This window comes from Carassius gibelio, chromosome B18 (assembly GCF_023724105.1).
Source record: "Carassius gibelio isolate Cgi1373 ecotype wild population from Czech Republic chromosome B18, carGib1.2-hapl.c, whole genome shotgun sequence".
NCBI classification, from domain to species: Eukaryota; Metazoa; Chordata; class Actinopteri; order Cypriniformes; family Cyprinidae; genus Carassius; species Carassius gibelio.
Window position 1 is genome coordinate 4,296,649 of NC_068413.1, and position 15,827 is coordinate 4,312,475.

Genomic DNA, 15,827 nt, shown 5'->3' on the forward strand with positions numbered 1-15,827 from the left:
TAGAAAATTTACACACATGCCCAAACCCCAACACTCCCAGTGTATGACATCATCATTACCATGAGAACACTGGAGTCACACATATAACGGGACAGAGTGTTCGAAACCAAGTGTACACTACAAGACTGAAGTTTGTTGGCTTTGTTTTAAGTTATTTTACAACCAGCCACACATCACTGCCGACTTACCATTGACACTAGTTGCAGATGCAAAGCAAAATTTCTACAGATCCCTTAAAGGGAAATGGGAGGAAAATATGTATTTAATTGTTCTTGCATCCTCTTCACAAAAGCTCTGTGAGCAAAAACAAAGTATGCCACGGAAATAAAATAGCTTTGCCAAAAAAACTAACCAACAACAACAAAAAAAATATTAGAAACCATTTGCAAGAGAATGCAGTTTTTCTGGAGAACAATTATTTTGTGAGAGAACACAATGTTTTGCGAGGGAATGTAAAAAATTTTGGGGAATACAATACTGTTGCAAATGCAGAATGAGAATGCAAATGTTTTGCACAAAATTTCTCGGGGGAATGTGGGTGAATGCAAAGTTTCTTGGGCCAACACAATATTGTTGCACAGTGAACGCAAAAGTATGAGAGCGAATGCAAAGTTTGTCAGGGAACACAATACTTTTGCAAAAAAAAAATTCCTCCAATGTCAAATTTTCCAATCTCCAAAAATTTCAAACTATGAACACTTTATATTCATGTGAGGATGTAATTTCTGGATGATAGCTGTAAACAGGAAGAAAGTGATCTTGTAATCGCACCTGTTTTGTGTGATTGTGTGTGTTTGGTTCTGACCTGAGGACAACAGGCTTCCGCTGCTGCCGCTGATGATTTTGCCTTTGCTGCCCATGTTGGCCAGTTTGGAGGTCTTGAGGGTTCCTGTTTCTGTCAGGTCTATGGCTATCTCATTCAGACTGCGTGCTGCGTGGATCTTACTCTGAGAGACAGAGACAGAGAGTGAATTTGCTTGCCAGCTGTCTCGAGTGTGTCAGAATTTTCCAAGAGAAGAACAAGTGTAACAGAAACAAAATCAAATCTTGAGGAAAATCAGAGACAGTTATGTGTGTATGTGTGTGTGTGTGTGTGTAAGTGTATGTGGCCCTGAGGATTGCAGAGAGACGGCTGTCTAGACGGTGAGACAGTTAGAGGTAGACCACAGAAACACAGGAAAATCGATGTAGTAATCAACCAGCTATCAACCAAACACACACACACTGATCCAAAAACAAATGCACACTTCACCTTGCTCTGTTTGCGGTCCAGGTAAAACTGGTGTTGGCTGATGGCCATGGCCCAGATGGATTTGATGAGGGTGGGACAGGCGTACCAGGTGTGCACAGCGATGCCACTGTGACCAAACGTCCTCCGCGTTACCGATGCCCTACAGTTGGAGCAAACACAAAACGACTTTATATTCACTGAATTTTATGACATTGTCAGTGTAGAAACAGATGTCAAAATGTGTATTACTTATATTTTAACAGATGCACACCATCTTTGTGTTTGGCATTTCAATAAATACACAGTCAAAAAATTTTACTGCCTCTAAACTGAAGGAACCACATCCAAAGACACATAAACACATCCAATAAACAGACCTGTGACCACGTTATGTTGCTTGGATAGTTACGCTAATGCTAAGGTAAAGCTTGCTGATGCTTTTAAGATTTTATTTTGTGCAAATTTCAAAATCTCATCTACTGTGCTAGATACAATGTTTTGATTCACTGTAAATTTTCAAATATCTTCCAATCTCTACCATCCAAAAGTTCGGGGTCAGTAAGATGTTTGATGTTTTTGAAAGAAATCTCTTATGCTCACCTAGGCTGCATTTATGCGACCAAAAATACAGTAAAAACAGTAATATTGTGGAATACTGTTATTAGGATATAAAGTGACTGTTTCCTTATTTTATACATTTTAAAATGTAATTTATTCATTTGGAAGACAAAGCTGAATTTCCAGCATCATTACTACAGTCTTCATTCAAATTTTTGAACAACTGTGTATACTTAGATAATACAAAATACATAAAAATTCACACACACACACACACACACACACCCTAAAGTGCATTTAAATTCTATTGTCATATATTTTATTAGTTACCAGTATGATATATATTTATGTGGGAGAAATGAAATGTGAACTGGTGTTAGCACATAATACTCCGGACAGCTCTGCAATGTATCGGCTTAACATACCACACACAGCGCAGCCCACAAGCACACACACCATTACACTGTGGTCAAACCCAGCGCACGTGTGTGTCCTGTGATGGGCTTTATAAAATCCTCCAGGCCTCTCCACTAGAACAAAGATAAACAGCAGACCCTCATGTTCTGACTCTTATCAAAACTATGTTAGCACATGTGCGTATGTTGCATTGACTTTACCTGAATGACAGTGAACTTAACAAGAAGGAAAATACATCATAGTCCCTCATGCTGCAAAATAAACAGATTGTTTCATCTTCCTAAACTGTTTTGCTCTCTTTCATGTCTTATTTCCCCAGCCTCCAGCATTTCTGTGAACTCCCTCAGTGTTCTCCTCGTTTCTGGGCTGTCGTGGTGGTTGTTTGAACAGCGTGAATGAGGCGGTTTATCTGTCAGCGTCTGAGGCAGCGTGTGCTGCTGCTTTTGGCAGCTTTTGCTCTTCTAAAGAGACTAACCAGCCCTCGGCACATACTGATGATGTCATGAGGGCCTGATTAAACCCTGAACTCATCCTAATATTGACAGAGAGAATATCGGCACAAACTGAAGATCCGAAACAAATATAAGTTTTGACAAAACGAAAGAGAGAACTGAGATCAAACTCAAACAGCATCTCAATCTCTACAAATAGACAGACAAAACGAGGAGACCATGTTTTTGTCCATTTGTTCCAGCCATACTTCTGCCCTCTTCTCCACAAGAAGTCAGAAAATGTAATCCAATAACAGATAGCTTAGCTTGTGGATGCAAAACAACTAGATGTAACTACGAACCAGTGAAAATGAAAAAAATTTCTCTTCAGGAACAAGAGGACACTAAAATGGGTTTTCCTGTCAAAGCCTGATATATTTTCAAGATTAAACAAAACTAAGCTTGTATAACTGATGTGTAGATCTTAGATGACTTCTAAGTAATTCAAATTATTTTCACACTTTAATCCATAGAATAAAAAAAGGACAATACATACACAGCTGAGATCTCTCAAATGTTTCATGAGATCAAACTGCTGCTGAGATGTTGTTAAAGTGGGGCCCACAACATGTACTGTCAGTGTAATTGACAGATTGTTTGTAAGCCTATACAGTTCATGACCTGTGAGTGTGAGTAAACACATGTAGGCTGTAAAATAGATTTACCTTCTCGGATCATGTACTTCCACTGAGAACTTCTTTTCCCTGAAGTACAGATTCTCCAACTGTCTCCATTGGAACACCTGCAGAGATGAGAGAACGTTTTTACAACATTCCCAAAACCTCAATCAAACATTCCAAAGTTGATGCTCCAACGACTGTAAACTCCTTCCAGATCAGAAAACTTCAGGAAAAGGCTCTAAAAGAAAATCCAGAAGTCAAGTCCAAGCCAAGATGTTTTACTTTTCTGTGCACTTTTCTGCTTATGGTGAGTGTGAGAGAGTAAAATCCTCCTTAAGCACAGGAGAACAATGAGTCCTCCTCTGTAAATGTGTAGAAAGAGAGATACTGTTTGGATCAAGAGCGATGAAGAGAGAGAGAGAGAGCAAGCAAGAGTGGGAGGAGACAGCCCCCTTCCGAACCTCTCTTCCCTCTGGGACACACACTTCCTGTGGGTGGGGTTTATGGAGAGTTTAGAGTGATGTGTTTTTGTGTGTGCTGTAGTAACCCCTCAAAATGCAGTGTTTTGTTAAACTATTTTCTTTTGTTAAAAACTTTTCCCCTCATTCACTCAAGAAACCTGGTTCTGGTTCTCATTATACACAATCACGCACACACACACGGCTGTCTGTGGTACAAGCATTGGACTCCTGGAGTCATCAGCAGCACAGACACAAAGAAAACTCAAAAGAAATAGAGACTGGTGGAGAAACTGGCATGAATATATGAATGGTTTGGTTACAAAATGTGATGAACGTTATTTAAAATGGGGGAAAAAAGGGGAAGTTGTGGCCTAATGCTTAGAGAGTTGAAAGGTTGCAGGTTCAAGTCTCATCCTGGGAGGAATGAATGTACAGCGCTCTCTCCCACCTTCAATATCACGACTGAGGTGCCCTTGAGCAAGGCACCGAACCCCAACTGCTCCTAGGGTGACATAGCAAAAAATGGCTGCCCACTATGCTGCGTGTGTGTGCACTTCGGATGGGAAAAATGCAGAGCATTAATTCTGAGTGGTTGTTAACCTGTGGTGGTTTCTGCAGTGGTGAAGAAATGTAAAAATGTGTATTAATACAATTAGTATTGACCAAGTTCAACAACTTACTTTGTTGTATATTTTCAACAGTTTCAATATAAAAAATGTCAAATTATAAAAAATAATCAGTTTTTAAAATAAATCTTTGAAAATCTATATCTGGATTTGAATTATGTTAAAGATGCTATGTGAAAGCTTGAAACAGAAAATATTGGTTTTCATCTTGCCACTTTCTTGGTATAGAAAACAAACTTACTCAAATTAAACAAAATGGATTTCTAGTGTTTTGGAACCAAACTCTTCATATACTGTACATTTGCTGAAACTGTTATTTTCATTTAATAACAAAAAGAGCCTATACTATCTTTCCAAGGTATATAAGAGGTATATACAATATAAACTATCAATTACGTCCAAAATTGTTAACAGTCATTAAATGTACTTTGTATATAAGCATTCCTTAGCAAAGACCTTGATGTAAGAGAAAAATAAAAAAATAAAGGAAAAGAGAAATGAAAAAATGATTGAAGAGAGTGGAGAGAGAAGGGGAGGGGGCTGGCTTGAAGAGCTCAAGAATTTTAATAGCCTGGGAAAACAATGGACAGATGAAGGAAGAGGGGAGGGAAGGAACATAGTTAGACACACACACATACAAACACAAAACTATTTCACATATATCACTAGGATTGGGAATTAAGAACCGTTTCTTATTCAGAACTGACTCATTTTTATTTTTTTTTATATACTGGTATCACATGACTTGCACAGCATTCGTTTCCGGTAACGGTCCTTTAACATCTTCAGTATTCCACTGATGCAGATAACATACTGCATTAAAAGAGTCTTTCTGCATGTATACTAAATCTACAATTTTAGATAAGATGAGATTACAATATGAATTGCATGATTTGATGAATTGCAATATAAATCACTGAAATGAGAGAGAAAGACAAGTTGATGCACAATAATACATAAAGAATCACAAGAATAAACAACATTAAAATATCTTACCAATAATAATATTTTGCTCAGTATATTGTTCCTTTAGAAGTACTGAATGAATCATTAATTCAATTCAAATATATTTATAAGTACTTTAAAAACCACAGCATATACCAAAGTGCTGTACTATTAGAAGACTAATTAATATAAAACAGAGGGACATTAAGTAATTTAGTGAAATGGAAGCAGAATAGTTACATTTCTTATGCTTTCTGTCCCAAAAAGTAATAGATACAGTTCAACTGAACAGCACATAGATTTTGATGGCGTGAATGTTTCTTGGTGTTTATGAGAGGCTTTGATGGTCTCATGGGACCAAGAACAAACTTGACCCTTAACACTTTCAAAACAACATCTAAACACTCTGTAGCATGGTGTAGTTATAAGAGCCAATGAGGCATGGAGTATTTACCACACCAGAGTATTTTGGGCACAGTGAGGTGAACTCACTGGGGACTTCAGCTATTGTTCTGGATTGAAACAATTTTGGCTGAAAGTGTGTGTGATTTTGGGCCATGCAGTCACGAGAGGCTATAAGAGAGAAAAAGCATTTTTAAATGGGGCCCATGTGTCCAGTGATGTGCTGAATCCTGGTTAGTTCCAGCACATATTTCACTGACAGCTGAACCGTGTTCTAGTCCTCATGTTGTTTGGTTATTTAGATCTGTAGAAACAGGGTTAAATCTTGTTCTGGACTTCAAAGGATTTTAATGAAGGCTCACAGCCATGGTGATGGGGTCCAGAGATTGGCTATGCCTGTGTCTGAAAACCCCACCTCTGTTCTTATGCAGTCGATTCCAATAAAGTTTAGCATGCAGTTCAACTAAAAGCATGCAAGCACAACACATACACTAATGTTGAGTGAAAGTCTATTTTTATTTAGATGATCCCATTTTCCTTTTTTTAGTTGTCATTAAAATAGATTTACACTTCCGTTCAAAAGTTTGATAGGGGTATGACTCAATTATTTTCACTTTATCAACAATTATCTTAACTTTTCACTTTTTGAATTTTAGTCAGTGTGTAGTGTGTATGTTTGGGCATAAAAAAAGATCCACGAAGTTACAAATCTCAAAGTCCACTCCAAACGGTGATAATTTGTTTTTACAAAAAACCTACTACAACTACAATGAACGGCTCATTTGGACTACAGTGTTGTTTTTGGGGGTTTTGAGATGTCACAAAGCGTCCCATTAGAATAACACCTTAAATTAATCCCACCTATGGAAATATGAATGGCTTGGGAGTGGGGTGGGGTGGGATGAAGTCGTGGTTAGAACACTTGGTTGAGTGCATCAGACAAGATGACGACGAAGAAGTGCTTCTGTAGCGTCAAGTTTTTGCAAGTTATTAGTCATGCACTTGAATAATTATGTATGTAAATATGCATGTTACAATTATGAAAATGTTTTTATAAATTGTTGACAATACAATACTGGACAATGAAGAATTTACACTTCAATTATGAGACTATAGTGGTTCTCATATATTGATTTATTTGTGGTGCGTGCCACAAATAGATTTTTAAAAGGCTTTGCCTTTGTTGAATAAACATTAAACATAGATTATAATGGGTTCTACTGTATATCCACTCGGATCCGGTGTAGACACGCAGTTAGGAAATGTGATGTGACCAATGTAAACACAAGCACTGACTGAGTGGCTGCGATCAGCATGCAGAGATCCACAGATTAGACTGCTGTTAAAAACGAACCATCCATTCATCATATCATCATGCAAAACTAAGAATTAGAATCATTGTAATGTGACGATCAAATGTAGGTGTGATGTGTGGAGGGCCGTTAATTTATTTGAAGTAACGGACTCGGGTGACGTTTGAGCTCATCCGCACATCTCTACCCTGACCGGAGTCGCCAGTAGCAAAACAATGGAGCACGCTCGGCCAAACAAACTAAGTAATAACACAATTTAGAAGCAATTCATCTGCGTTATATGTTGTGTAAAAATAAAAATCATATCGGCGGCATATTTGCAGATACAGTCTCATAACGGCCGATAATACTGGCAAAACGATATATTGGTCGGGCTCTAAAATAAATAAAATCTTTCAGTGCATAATGGGATTGCCTAATCTTCCAATAATACATGGAATGCTGCATTTGCTTTTGACCGAAATGAGCATAATTTGTTTTCTGTCATTTTAAACCTTTTTAAATTTACTTTTAATTGAGACAATAATGCCTTATAATCTTGCCTTTATAGACAGTTAATCAGGTTTTAGAAGAGCTAACCACTTATTAAAACATATTCCTATCTAGAGTTCAAGCATAAAAATGTCAACATAAGGGAAATTCGATTTTAAGGAGTCTCAGTGTAAATGTAATTTCGTCACTATGACTATTCATTGCAGCTGCTTTTATTATAATGCACAACGCCCACAGCAGTCTGTCTGTACATAGAATAATACAACAAACCCCCACCCCTTTCTCTAACAAAGACAAGTACAGAGTACAGGAAGACTGTGTGTGGGGCATGGTATTTACTTATCCGGAGCTATAAGCGAGCGCTTATGAGAAAAGACAGGGTATTGCAAAGGTCAAAGGTCACTAGCAGCAGACAGGATAAAAACAATCACTGGTGACTCAAAGGCTGCAATCCCATGATTCATAGCTATAACGTCACATCTGGCTAGAAGGGTAGCTATACATTTTTTTTAGATTGGCTATGCTGTTTTTATGTTTTACAAGGCAAGAATCTTTCAGTTAGCAGAGCTAATGAGTTGATCCAAACCAATCAGAAACAGCAGCACACATGCCAGTTTTTGGGGAGTGGTCCCGCATTCGTCAGACACACTAATGTTTCCAGTATGTTTTGTGTTGTCAGGGCGACAGTAATCCTGCGGGTGTCTGCTGCTGGGTTTCCTGTTGTGGGTTTTGGAGTCAGCGAGGCTGCGGAGGGAGTTTAGGTAGAGGACAATAGCTCCTGAGAACACATGCACCCCAATTCATGATGAAACCACAACTGTACTCGTCACACCTCTGTGAAACTTTACACACACACCTTGGCACAAATGCTCTGTGGTTTCTCATTAGGAGAGGGTTTAAATTAGTTTGAAACTCATTAAGCAAACCCAACCATTAACTCACCGAGTCTGCAACTTTTAGTGTGTGGCATATTTAACAGTATATCCCACAGTCTCTCACACACACTGCATACAGATGGAGAACAGCCACAACCCATTAGCGCATGTGAGCTTATCATCAAAACATTAAAATGTGCATATGTGATGAAGGCAAACTGTGTAATGAGAACATTAGTGGCAATGGCCCATCTGAAATACAGATCAGTGGAAAGTTGCAGCCTGGCATTTGAACGCAGGGCTAGACGTCTGATTGTTCTTTGTGATTAAAATAATAGTTCACACAAGACTGAACATATTGTCATCCTTTACTCACTCCTATGCCATTTCTTATTACCATTACATTTTCCCCCTCTATACAATAAAAGTCCAATGTTGTTGCACTGTATCAATAAAAATAGTTAAAACTTTTTTTAAACTATATTATTTTGCACTCTGCAACAGAAAAAGAAGTATTACAGGTTTAGATCATCAAGGTGAGAAAATTATGACGTTCATTTTTGGTTGAACTATCCATTTAAATTGTCATCCAGGTTTAGGTGGATTTGTACGTACAGCTATAATTTTGTTTAGTTTGCATATGTGGCATATTTGCAGACGCGTCTGTTCTTCTCGATGGTTTCTCTTCCCTCCATTCTGAGCTGCTCTTTGCTGCGTCGTTTCATTTCAACTCTCGTTTTCTGTAACAGATCCTTCTCTGTAAATAGGCCTGAGTTTGGCTTTTTCGCTTGGCTGGATGTTCTTCTTTGAACACTATTTTTAGCTTGTGGTTTTGGGAAATGTTTTTCTGTTCTTCACCACAGGCTGAGGTTTTTGCCTGTCCTTTGGAGAGAACTTAAACACGGGTATGTGCTGTGAGAATGGAAAACCAAAGCCAGCAGGACACACACCTGAAGTCATTCAGACAGCAAACTTTTTTTCTGACTGAGACAGATTTGTAGCATTTCAGTTAACTGGTGTCACTGATCATCTGTCTGGAAGTTTGAGAGTCTCTGTCTAAAGTTACAAAAAAACGCTATGGGGTCAGACTGCCAGAGGTCATGACCTATCTGAGGTCACCACACCCAAGCGTTAGATGGTCAGACTTTTCTTGGCTGACGTCATGAGGTTAAGAAAAGGTGACCAGGTGATGAACAGATATTCGTACACATGCACAAACACAGCTCAAGCTAAGTTTCAAAATACAGCACAAGGAAAACTGCTTACATCCACTGGATTTTCTGCTAAGCAGAGAGTTTTAAAGGAGATGTGGGATTTGTTTCTCTCCCTCGTTAAGAAACAAAGAGCCTTTCTTAAAAAGCACTGTCATAAGCTACATTTTAAGAAGTGACTGGTTCTGGGTGGTTGCCTAAGTAGAAAAAGTATAATTTATCCATTTTATCGCATGACAAGTAATTCTGACCACTCAGAAAAGTAATGACACACCTCTTCTCAACAAGTGGAATGATTTAAGGACTCGTTTCACTTGTTCCACTTGTGAGGGATGAATTTTGCCAAACACTACTAATTAACATCAGGGAGGTAAAACTAATATGGGATGACCTAAGATGAAGAGATGTGAAGAGAGGACAAAAAGAAGTCAAACTGTAGTAAGTCCACAGAGGAAAGACAGTCTTACCTTTCTTGGTTTGACTTTGTCCTGGTAGTCATATTGAAAAATGCCTTTATAACTCAAACCCAGCCACCACGGGATACCCTGCTTATCCTGAGAGAGAGCAAGAGTGAGAAAAAACGTTATAAAGAGCGTTAATGCACGCACATACACATGCCGATAAACAGAGAAGTGTCAGCTCATGTTTGACGAGAGCACGATTATCTTAAACACACTGAATCTGAAGCATCCTTTAACACTTAAGTCAACCGCTGATACTATAGGTCGTGAGAATGTGTGTGTGTGTGTGTGGACTGACGGCTGTGATTATAAATTTTCCCTCCAAGCACACTGACCCACCTTAACAGCATAATAATGCACTCCATATGTGGGTAACGACTCCACTATACTCATATAGCTGTGAGAGAAAAGAAAGAAGAAATCATTGAGAGTATGTTATGGATGTCACATATGCAGACAATTTATAATAGCAGTGAACATATGGGAGTGGATCTCGGAAGTAGGATGCATGCAAAAGTGCATCTGGATACTTTAGACATACTTTAGACACGCATAAAAAACATATATTGTGTTCAAAATTAAAAGTATAGTTCACTCATAACCTGTTGCCTTTCTTTTGTGGAACACCATAAATAACAAACAAAACAAATAAAAGTCAATTAAGTCAAAAACATCATATCTGATTGGTTCTTGCACGCCATGTGACCATATGTGATGTTTAAGGACTCCACTGATTCATAATATGGACAAAAAAACAGCAAAAATATCTCATGTTTTCTTTTGACTTTTCCACAGACGTTGTTTTTGGAATTACATGAGGGTGACCAAATAATGACATTTCATTTTTGGGTTAAAATAAAATGCATTTGGACACTTTTTGTGCATCAGATTTAAAGGAACATTTTGGTCAAGACAATATTCTTTCTTACTTGACGATAGCCTGGCCTCTGGACTGTCCACTTAGCTTCTTATAATGCTCAATGACCCGGTCCTCACTGCAACATAACACACACAGATTAGCGGCGACACGTGACAATGGTCATGAGATGACAGCCTATTTCAATTCCGCAGGAACACGAAACAGACAAGAGGGAAAGCTTACAGATGTACAGAGACGCAGCCAATGAAATACAACACCATGAAGGAGATAAGTTCATACTTAGAACAGGAAGTACACCGGCCTGCTCAATATGAGTGTGTGAGTGAGAGTGTCTAAGACGGCAGCATCTGTGAAACACTTCATTCGCATCAAATAGAATTCGGGGAAAATTAGGTTAGAGAATTATTCTTGGGAATCCTTTCCCATGGTGCTCAGAGAACACAGAGCAGATACATCTCGTTAATACCTCTATTATCAGCTGACAGCTGTGTGTATAAGTGTGTGTGTCTCACCAGTATGCGAGTGAAGGGTGCTCTTTCAGTGCTTGCGTAGGCAGTGCTGGCAGTCTCTTCAGATCAGCCCTAGTAGCATCATTACTGTAAAAATAACAAAACACTCAGTAATAGAAGCAGCTAACAGAGCAAAGTCAATCAGAATAGAAGAATAGAGACAGAAGACACAGAAAGGGAAATTAATTAAAAGAAAATATTTTAATTATTAGTGTTATTGTAATAATTGCTGTAATAATAATTGTGCAAATGATAATAATTTTCATATTTTTAAAACTAAAAATTATTTTGCATTTGCAACCAGTTTGCATAAAGATGGCAGTCTGACTTACGACAGTCTAAACCAAGACGGAATTGTTAAAATCACAACTGATGTTGCTTCCAGTTCATTGCTGAAATGAATGAACAGTACAGGATATATTATCCCTCAGAATGTGCTCAGGTTGTATAATGCACATTTTGGCAAAGTCAGTGACAATCAGGGCATTCCACATACACAATTTTCACACTATATATAAAACGCATACTGCAAAAATTTGGGCAGTATGGTAGTGTGCCATTCCAAACACCGAGCAATGGAGAGGTTAAGAGGAAGTGTAAGAGGTAGAGGAAATTGAGTCGAAGAAAATGGAGTGACAGAATAAAGCTGGAAGGATGCACATGTGACAGATTTGTAGCTGAGATACTGTGTGTAGAAAGTGTTTGTATAAGTGTGTGTGAGAGATGGAGAGAGCCTGGGGTTAGTGTGTGTAATTTAACACTGTTTATCCTCTGCATTCCATTTCCTCCCCTCTGTCTCCTTTCCCAGGGTTCACACCCCCATTTCTCTCTCTCTCTCTCTCTCTCTCTCTCTCTCTCTCTCCATCTCTCTTGAATCATGTGCATGTGCTTATGTGGGAAGGAGAGTTTGATATACACCACAAATTGGATCTGCTTTCACTCTGCAGTGACACACCGATAGAGACTTTGATAGTGTGTGAGTGTAAAAGAGGTCACTGGAAGGTGATTCGTTCATTTAAACAGCCTCTTACCTCGTGAAGTCTCCTTTAGCTTCCTGTGGGAGAAAAAAAAGAAATATTTTAGTATCACTAATGAGTGTTTGATGGTAGACCAGACCGCTTGGAAAGATCGTCTCCTCTGATACACAGAACGGTGCATCTGTGTCTCAGTAGGGGATGTAGTCGAAGCCATCTGGACTGAATCCTCCAAAAGGTCAATCACACACAACATACCTGATACTACACCTGGATCACACATACACAGAGTCATAAAGGAAAACCATATTTCTCCAAACTACTTCCCTTGCATGGAGAACTTATCAGTACAAAGGAAACATGCTGTTTTATATTTAAAATAAAGCACCCTGTCAGGCTGAAATACTGTAGTGACCTGAATATGACTCTATAACACTTAAACAAGTGTATTTAAGACTTTTTTGAGAGCTTTATGAAAGTTCATTGCACGGTTTATGAAGGTCCATGATAAAACAGTCTGACGTGATCTTACCTGTAAGATATAAGAGGCCAATTCAAACACCACCTCGCTGTCCACCTCTATGAGCTCCTGAAGACAGACAGAGAGAAAGAGACCCTTAAGTTCAGGATCACAGCAGACAGGACATCTCCATTAATCTGTCTCTTATCTTATCTCTCTCTCTTTTAATGACCTGATCTGCTGACTTATCACTGAAGGGTCTATCTAAATCACTTCAGCTATTTCCTGTGTGATCAATAGCAGGACAAAGCCACATATACACACACGTGGGTTTTATGTAAGGGTTTTTTGAAGTGTAGGGGGTCTTAATTACTTCAATGACCAAGTCAAACGCAGTGATTCGTTACCTTTGCTGAACACAAGAATTTCAGGAATGTCACACACAGAGTAGTGGCATGTATTAGAAAGCTGACTCTAGAATAAAGTGTATGCAATGAGCTCATGGTAGGAATCTGTGGTATGTGACCAGTGACACAAACAAATTCACAAATAATTGAGAATGAAGAATTGAGCACTTATTTTTTTAAACTAACCAAAAAAACTTGCGATTATTTAATTCTATTTTTATTACATTTATTATATTTACAAGCACTACCATATAAAAGTCTGGGGTTCAAAAGATTGCATTTATTGAATCAACAATATAATGATACTGTGAAGTGTTCTTTTAATTTAAAATAACAGGTTTCTATTTAAATATTTTTTGAAATGCAATTTATTCCTGTGATGCGAAGCTGAATTTCTAGCAGCCATTACTCCAGTCCTTCAGAAATCATTCTAATACGTTGCTGCTCAAGCAACATTTCCTATTACTATCAATATTGAAAACTGTTGTGCTGCTTATATTTTTCTGTAAACCATTTTTTAAGTAGGTTCAGCATTCATTGGAAATTGAAATCTTTGTTAACAATGTCTTTATGGTTTACTTTTGATCAGTTCAATTCATTATTGGTGAATAAAAGATTTTTTTATTACCTTAGCGAACCCAAACTTTTTAATAACAATGTATATATGTATAATAAATGTAATGTATCTTAATATGTGCTAGTGAAGAGCTTGGTACTTTCCACATTCTTACAGTACCATAAGTCAATCAGCGTTGCCATGATGTCATTTTCCAGAGAAATCTATAACATTGCATTTATGGCTAAGGTGCTCCATTGACACAGATGGAAGTAACAAATCAATGTAAAGGGGCATTAGTTGATACTGCCCTCTAGTGAAAGAACAGTGACAACAGTGTACCTTATAGATGCAGGACTTTGCATTGAGGAAGAACAGCTCTATTGTGGCATTGTCCTTAAGGTAAGAGATACTTTCTATGTAGAACCTGTAGAAGAGAAAATAATATGTACATCAAAATATGGATGAAGTTTAAAAACATTACAGTTACATATACAGAATACACAATTCACATATTAAGATTGTTTAATTAATTGTTTAGTTGTTTAGTTGTGAACGTGATCCAAAATTGTTCAGTATGAGCAACCAATTCTGATTCCTCCTTAGCGGGTTAATTCAGACCGTTTGAATGAACTCACTGAATGAAACAATGTATTTTATACACAAACCCAAAGACCGATCACTAGAGGGCATCATAAACACTGCTATATCCTCTTGCTGTCTCCATCCCTCTTGAAACCCACAAAAAGAAAACAATTTCCACAGTTCAAGCTTCATTTAGCGTTCAGATTAAAGTTAGCGGGAACTACAAACACAAACAAACATCAAAATCAGCAGAAATAAATATGCGCTCTCAGCATGACGTTTCATTTGAGCTGATGCTGTGACATTCACACATGGACTGTTACACAGACATACACATGCATAGATATACGTATTGATGCAAACTGATAATATGACCTTGAACAAACACTGAACTTAAAATAAACCCTATGACACATGATACATGAAGACACATGCTTTGAATCCATGGCTGACTGTTTAAAGGAGCGAGAGGAATGAGAGAGACAGCAAGCGAGTGAAAGTGAGAGATTAAAGTGATTAAAACTATATTGACAGCTGGTTTAATTTGAGATGTGAGTGAGAAAGAGTCTCACACGCATCAAAGACTTTAGCTCACTCCAATCAATAGCCCAATCACGAGCAGAAAGGACAACACGCATACACACTGATGAGCACAGGACATCATGCATGCATTAAAACTGGGCCTCCTCTCAAATTTAAACAGCACTGACATGCAATAGCTCAAGCAAAAGACATACATTACAGACATACTGTTAGAGCGAAATGCATGCGTGCATATAAGTGTTTGTGTCTGCGTGACCCAGAAAAGCAAAGTAATGCAAGAGGAATAGACTGAACGAGAGAAAAGCAATTCAAGTGTGTCCCTACAAATGGGTGAAATGCTGGGCTATTTTAATGTTGAGCTTGACAACAATAAACCAGCATCCACCCACAGCAAGCGTGGTGATGTATGACTGTGTGCTGATTGCGCCTTAAACAGTCAAATACCACGAGGAAGCACACAAATGTGCCCACTTTAACTCTCTCAAACACATGGAGACATACAAACACACAAGAGCAATAAATATACTTGCTGCTCTTTGTATTAGTCATACATCGAAGCAGATGCAATTTAAAAAATCTAAACTAATCAACCCACCCAGCAGATATCTGCTCATGCTCTGAAATTCAAACAGTCTGATTAACACTCTGCCGTTGTAATGGTGCTCAAATTGCTGGGGGTGTTGACAGGAATGGGGGATTCTGATTGGACGTGTTTCTGGTAACTGCCAGTAAACTGTGGTTTACTGACCCTGCTAATTTGAAACAATAAACTAACAAATACACAAATCCCCCGACACAAAAACACTCTGG

The 15,827-nt window shown here is 38.2% G+C and overlaps 1 protein-coding gene across 9 annotated transcripts in view; it reads right to left on the reverse strand.

Annotated features, from left to right (window-relative positions):
- The window catches only part of frmd4a (FERM domain containing 4A), a 129,337-nt gene that overhangs the window by 13,196 nt on the left and 100,314 nt on the right, over window positions 1–15,827 (reverse strand). For 6 of the 9 annotated variants that reach the window (XM_052581635.1, XM_052581636.1, XM_052581632.1 and 3 more), the window contains exons 5-14: window positions 14,232–14,316; window positions 12,999–13,055; window positions 12,524–12,546; window positions 11,496–11,579; window positions 11,033–11,098; window positions 10,443–10,500; window positions 10,110–10,196; window positions 3,363–3,439; window positions 1,253–1,394; window positions 806–947 (exon numbers count right to left, since the gene is read on the reverse strand). In XM_052581635.1, the coding sequence (XP_052437595.1) occupies window positions 806–947; window positions 1,253–1,394; window positions 3,363–3,439; window positions 10,110–10,196; window positions 10,443–10,500; window positions 11,033–11,098; window positions 11,496–11,579; window positions 12,524–12,546; window positions 12,999–13,055; window positions 14,232–14,316 (821 nt within the window). The remainder of the gene's footprint in view (window positions 1–805; window positions 948–1,252; window positions 1,395–3,362; window positions 3,440–10,109; window positions 10,197–10,442; window positions 10,501–11,032; window positions 11,099–11,495; window positions 11,580–12,523; window positions 12,547–12,998; window positions 13,056–14,231; window positions 14,317–15,827) is intronic. The other 3 variants (XM_052581634.1, XM_052581631.1, XM_052581629.1) reach the window with 1 other exon arrangement.